Source organism: Lichtheimia ornata, assembly GCF_029851405.1.
Source record: "Lichtheimia ornata isolate CBS 291.66 chromosome Unknown scaffold00059, whole genome shotgun sequence".
Lineage (NCBI taxonomy): Eukaryota > Fungi > Mucoromycota > Mucoromycetes > Mucorales > Lichtheimiaceae > Lichtheimia > Lichtheimia ornata.
Window position 1 is genome coordinate 187,892 of NW_026695379.1, and position 6,994 is coordinate 194,885.

Consider the following 6,994-nt stretch of genomic DNA (forward strand, 5'->3'; position numbering starts at 1 on the left):
TTGTGTTGGTACATCTGAGACCGTTCCCACCTTGAAGTGATCTTTAGTATGCAGCACTTCTTACGCTCTAGATGCTATCACTCTCATTCTCACTCACCAGGTTGATAACCAATTATAGAGCATTGATGGGGAAGGCATTTGTCAAATCTCAACTTGCTGCAGTCCACTTCAGCAGCAGGCGGCGGATTACAAGAGCGGTATCCCACTATGATCATTTTAAGTGACCCAAGGTTGATGGAAAGCCTTTTACAACTTACCGTATTCATCGTTAGAAACGTGCTCAAAGGTGCAAAGTTGACTGTCGCACTTCTCCACTGTTTTTGCGGGTATCTCTGCAAAAGAACATGTCTTAGGAGTAGAGGCGCTGTCTGGTGGTGGTGGTGTAGCAGCAAACACAACAGGGGTAGTTATAACCAAGAGCGCTCCAAGCACAACAGCCAATTTCATCGAAATCGCACAAGAATGATGGGAAACGATGTGTAAAATGATACATAGTTGGTATGTATCCTGTTTTATATACTGAAGCCTGGCAAGTTTTGGACTTTAATCGGTACAAAAAAGGAGTACATGCAGACCCAACAACAGGATAAGCTCTTGACGACCCGCATATACCTCATCTTTAATACGATTTTGGACATTTATGTCAATTCCCTAATTCGCTACGTTAACAAATAGGGAGACATAGCACGGAGAACGTCTTCGAGCCAACTTTATTATCCTTAGTTGTAATATCCAATAACTAAATCTTCATCTCACGACATTGTATCATGTATATTGTTAGTCATGTTCAAGGGGTTTCCTCAGTTACATATGTTATAGCTTATTCAACCCATCACTCTTTCAATACATGCACACCTCATGGTAGTGCTTTGTGTAAGTATGTAATGGTGTATGTGGCCATGTTGTATCCATGATATGGTAACGAATAACGCTTTTCTTCTCAACCCATACACGATTTCATCCACACTAACCATCAAGGCATGAATAGTAAAATCCTCTTATCGACCATGATCATTAATACAGAATAGACTACTTTATATGCAGGCAGTGTCCAAGTATTAAGCTTGGCCGGGAGGGGGTCAAAGTGAATCGCCGCTCTTCCTTTTCTTTATGCCGCTTCACGATGGGTGCCACAGGTACATCCAAAGCCTCATGTTGCAACAGCCCTTGTCCCATTGACGTTGAATGGAGACTCATTTAGTTCAGAGCGTGCGTTGCGTGTGAACTCGCTGGTGCCATTGGGTCTTGCATTCTCTTGACAACGGTACAATGTCCAACCAACCAAGGTCTGATCACGTGAATCTGGTGCTCTTGCGAGGTAAATACAATGCAATGATACCAGGATATAATGAACACTCATTGCAGCAAAAAGAAAAACAGCTTTATCCAACGCAAGGATCTACAGGAGGATGAATCTCAAACGACTTGTCTTGTCTGGTTCGCGTGGAGACAATGTTTGCTTCGTCTTGGTGGCCCCAATGGGTAGTCATATACAGCTACGCCTCGTCGTGGATGCAGCTGGTAGAGTCGGCGTTCTTTCTGAATCAACGTATCATGGAAACGACATGGGAGTGCAAAGGAAGCGCATCATGAATGGTTCCTATCCTGGATGGCAATGGTGTATTTTGTCCACCAACACAACTGCCTATTGGAGACATCAAAAACCTTGAAAGAAGTCAACGCATACACCAAACATCTTCAGCTTGTATCACCACAAAGCAGCTCCATATCATTTATGTATTGATGATGAGCAATTTCAGAAAGGTTGTCGACTTGATCAACTCACACTTGGACATCATCACATCCAGGCTCTTGTTAATGCATCATCCTGATATGAAAGGTCTTCCATTACTTTCAGCTCCTGCACCAGCAGCTCATTCCATCACAATCTCCTTTTCTTTGGTGTAAGTACTGGAGCACCATGCTTGAAAGCCTGTTTGGTGGCGATAAGGACTTATTTCTTACATTGGTAAATATATGATCGGTGGCGTTCGGATAATATGAAAAGACGTAGCTAACTCTGTTTCAAATTAGGGGGTAAAGCTTTGGCGATCGCACGTACTGCTTTGACCAAAGTCAGCTTTGATTTTAAGCTTTGGTCTCCGTTTCCTGGCAACTGGCATGTAAGGGGTGACTGCGTCCAACACTCGTGAATTGGATTGGAAGCAAGGTCTTCAAGGACAATTTGGCTCTTTATACAAAGCATCATTTGAAGCGTCTTCTACCATACATTCCTAAGAACAAGGTTGCCTCGTTGCATATCCCTGACCACGAGCTTCTCAATCTATGGTCTTGTCAGCCATCGAACAGCTGCTATGCATGATCGCTTTGATTTTCCAACAACTGGACTCCGCCCCTGTTCTGGTATCGCGTTGCACTCACCCACAACGTACGCCTCTTTATACAAACTTAAGTAGTTGATTGTTCATTTTCATACTGTGCATGGGAAGCCACAATAAAGGAGGATAAGATGGAGGTTCTTCATCTTCACACAGTCGTAACCATCATGGATCGAGATAATGATTGAGTGTGTCTTTTTGTACGCTGCCATGACAACTATCATTCTAGGCTAGTTATGGCTGCATCTTACTTTGGGAACATATTGAATTACGAAGATGGCACCATAATCCTACCTATGTCACGGGTGTGTTGATTCCATAACATATCCGCCAACTGATCTTACCATTTACGCATTAGCATCAGCCTCCTCGTCAACAACCTTATTCATAGTATAATTGGTATCTCCAGATGTAGCATATTCAAACTCAATGCCATCATGGTGTGATACGTATTTCATGGTGGTGTCATTGTTGACATGTTCAATAACGGGGGGGGGCTGATGCGGGTTTGATGTAACATAGTTCAGAGTAAATTCTCCAAATCGGGGAAGGTTGCATGCTCATGCCTCGCATAAATGCCGACAGACAGAGCGGGGAGAGCTGTTGCTTCAACGTCAATGTCACGAAGAGAGCATACATAAGTATAACGACTGAGCCCCGTGGCTTTGCATTCAAAACAGCAAGGTTGTCTGATAATGAAGCTCCTAAAATAAATCATCCAAAGTAGTATGCGGAGCTTGTTGCTTGTCCCAAGCATGTGGTGTGTTGTCAGTACATACCATCCACCAGTGATGGATATAAAAGCATGTCGTCAAGGCAACGGTCGATACATAACCATCCATCTTTTACAATACTAATCATGTTGAACAAGACTGTCCTTGCCACCTTTTTGCTCTTTGCCCTTCTCTTCAATGCTGCTACCGCCTTCAAGTGTGTTCGTGACGACCAATGTGACGAATGGTGCAAGAACTATGGTGATGCCGCCGCTGGTTACTGTCTTAAGAGTGGAGGATGCATTTGCGCTAAGGACGAAAAGTGCGTTGACGTATAATAATGACGGTAAGTGTATGATTGCATCCTCTATGTACATGGCTTGCCCATCCTCTTACATGCTCTCTGGATCATTAGATAGGCTAACCATGGCACAGCACATAACAACTTGGTCATCATTTTGAATACATTTGTTCATTAAAGAATCGCATTGCCTTGGCTGATGTATAAAAGCTGATGTTCATACATGACTTAATATTGCTGCGTCATCATTGGATGTATCCAATTTATAGTATGTATAATCGTTTATATAGAAAATGTGAATGAGAACATTATCACTATCGTGTATGATAGCCCGTATTGTCCTTATAGAAGGTTGCATAGGATAACGCTACCTGAAAATCGTTATAGGTAACATGGTGTGTTCATATACTTGTGTCGCATTGTATCTCAGCAGCTCACTCTCCTCCTCGAACATAATGAATTCAGCTTACAATGAACCAAGCATACACAACAAGCACTGTGTCGGGCATCATCACTTTGATTTAATTATCCTCGTAAATCAAGCGTTTGTCAATTGCCACTGCCTATCATATACCAGCATGCAAATTAGGAAGCTTTGGCGACAAAGGGACAAAAACGTCTTGATACGATGACGTAAATGATTGAATCTCGCTTTCCAACCTTCACATTTGTCTTTTCCCTTTCAATCCAGAAACCAACCAAGTGGTCCATGTCTTGCCCAAATAAGCTGAGATGATATTCCAAGTATTACGTTGAATCCAATCTTCATTTAATGAAAAAGTAGAAGGGTAGTGTGGATGTCTATAAACCAATATTATGATAAAGGGACAGCATTGCAAACTGATAAGATACGGATGAATCACATCGAGGGAATAGGGATAGCTGTATCATTGTATTCTTGGTTGCTGGAGAACAGTTGCTGCATGATTTGCCTTGAGTACTCCAACGACATCCATGATTGTAAACCGCCTTTCATCAAAGAACCTTCTTTTCAACAACACCGTCCAATCCAACATCATCCACAGCTGTACCCACGTAACATGATCCATTCTTCCTGATGATGATGGCGTGTCAAGTAATCAAAACAACGATCCAAGAATTCCATCCAATGCGCTTGATTGCATCCATTCATAGTCATTCCAAGGCCAACGTGCTGATCAAAGGGCAATGGCATCGCTGCTGATATGCATCCTTTTCCACCCAGCTATTGGTCAATCTCTTGCTTCCCATATTCTGTGGCAGCCCAATCATGCTGTGATATATACCATGCATTGTGAAAGTTGCTGGTATTGATGCATACTTGATCATGAGTATCAATGGCCGTCATGTATAGTATACTCCACGTCAACCATCACGTCCTATGGTTCGTTCACGATATTAATTATCATTCCTTGATCAACAGACCCACCCATACTCTTTTATACCTTGATATGGATGACACATGATACAAATCTCTTGTGGTAGTGTGCTGTTGGATGATGACGCGTGTTTTGGGTTGATGAAGAGGCGATGGTAATGATTATATGACATGGCTGTTGTGCTGGATAAAGCTGATCAACATGCTGCTGCAATATTACGCAAGAAAGATATCCCTGGAACTGGCTGCTCGTTGTCACCAAGCTTGAAAAAGAACCTGAGAGCTAGTTTCATTGCATGTTCGCTGCACAACGCGTAAACAATGAATAGTGCAGGGTGCCATGTACGTGCTGTCATCGTTTGAGAATAAATCGTAGCGAAGAAGTTGCTGTGGATGCCATTGTCCAGTGGAGTGAAATGCAGTTGAAGAGAAAGAAGAGTAGACGTGAAAGAGAGACCCAAATTTTGCTCTGCCCAACTTGCCTTTTTCACCGCCTGCCTGTTACACGCCTCCTACTCATCCCCATGATGCAGAACAACACCGTAATCACATGATAAATGGTATGATCAAAAGTAAACTTCAACGTTGATTGATTGCAAAGAAAGCCTTGCTCCATGGTAGCACCTTGTCATATGCTGTAGATTATCCGCCATATTTCCAACGTCAAAATGCAGTTATTAAAGTAATGTTAGTGACGCTCATAAATGCGTAATAAACATATAAATGATAAGGTGGCAAATTAGCTTCCATGGGAACCCATGTACTGACAAGGATGGCCACGCGAAGGCTTTGCCGTCACCCTCTCCCCTACGGTGCACCAAGCCGGATAACGGGGGCTGCCATTGTAAACAACAGCATCTTCTATAGGTGCTGCTCGAGCCAACATGTTCGGTCTGATAAAAGGATAGCATCCCACGCCAACAGAGGCCGACCCATAAGAGCAAAAAGCAATACATGATCCCATATCTACCACAAGGCCACGGAGTAACAGTCTAACTTCCAACGGCTAAGGCAGCAATCATCAAATGCAATTGATAGGGCCAAGATAGGGCTGACCACACTGTCGCATGTAAATCATAACTGCCAACGATGCTTTACACAAAAGAGCAAGGCACCATCCCGTTCTACCCATAGCAAATAAACATCCGCCATATCAGTAGTTGCTGCCATCAAGCGACCTTTTTGGGTTGGCGTCATCAGAGAGACACATCATGCACTGCAACAAATAAATCCGGTCTTGATGAAATAGCATACGCGAGAATATTGACTTGCCAAGAGAACGTCCAAGGTATCCATACAAGTACTTGAGGAATGAGATCCGCCATGGCACCGATAAAAGCATTGCTCTGAAGATCCACCGATAAAGAGACGACTTGCAGGTAGCTGATTTCCAAAAACCATGGAAACGGTATCCTTGACAACCACAACTATAAGATAGAGATCGCTTGCTTGCTTCTGAGACACCCACCCAAATTCAAATGTTGATCTTCGTCTTCCAATTCAATAGGGTTCGCCATTGTCAGCTGTAAGGAGAGACTTTGATGGCACCAAAGAGCATGCGAAATTACAGCTTGATGGAATGATGGACCTATAAAACTGCATATCACTAATTTATCTTTGAGGTAATGGTAGCAATACTTAGCCAGTGTTATATGAGATTCCACGATGTTTGATGCCACCCAGTAATCAGAACACATTTCCTTGCTGTAGAGATGTCGACACAGTGACCAACTCTGATAGCCGTTTCTCCAAGCGATACTTGATGATGAATGCCATGAGAGATGGATACACCTTGACAGCACCAAAAGAACACGTAACATTGTTGTTTGTTGCTGATGTGATACATCCAGATACGTGCGGTGAAGTGGGCTCTTGAAATCAATTTGCCAATAACGAGAACCGCCAGAGGATCAAGTAAATGTTGTTGACACTAAGGATGTGGGTTCTGTTGCTCATTGCTGCTTCTTGCTTGTAGCTGATATGATCCACTGATAACAGGCATGCATAGCAGGATATCCATTGAAAGGGTTGTCAACAACTAGGACCACAATAACACGAGATAAAACTTGGCGACACCAAAAGGTATAGAACTTGTTGCCTTGCCGCTGCAGATGCTTATAAAAGGAAGTGTCCAATAGGTGGTACAGTAACGAAAACCATCGAACGATGTAATAAGGCAAGCTGACACTGAAGGATGCTGTAGACGTTGCTCTTTGACCCTGACATGATTCGTCTAAAAACGATGCACGGTAAACACTTTCCCGAACACATAGAACGATACTTA

At 43.0% G+C, this 6,994-nt stretch overlaps 2 protein-coding genes across 2 annotated transcripts; one reads left to right on the top strand and one right to left on the bottom strand.

Annotated features, from left to right (window-relative positions):
- Nucleotides 1-3,198: 3,198 nt before the first annotated feature.
- O0I10_009783 (uncharacterized protein) lies at nt 3,199-4,290 on the top strand (the record flags this gene model as incomplete). Its single annotated transcript, XM_058489769.1, has 2 exons — nt 3,199-3,374; nt 4,230-4,290. The coding sequence occupies 2 exons, from the start codon at nt 3,199-3,201 to the stop codon at nt 4,288-4,290; spliced, it is 237 nt and encodes a 78-aa protein (XP_058339515.1).
- A 1,629-nt stretch (nt 4,291-5,919) lies between these two features.
- Nucleotides 5,920-6,227, bottom strand: O0I10_009784 (uncharacterized protein; the record flags this gene model as incomplete). Its single annotated transcript, XM_058489770.1, has 2 exons — nt 5,920-6,137; nt 6,179-6,227. The coding sequence occupies 2 exons, from the start codon at nt 6,225-6,227 to the stop codon at nt 5,920-5,922; spliced, it is 267 nt and encodes an 88-aa protein (XP_058339516.1).
- Nucleotides 6,228-6,994: the final 767 nt, after the last annotated feature.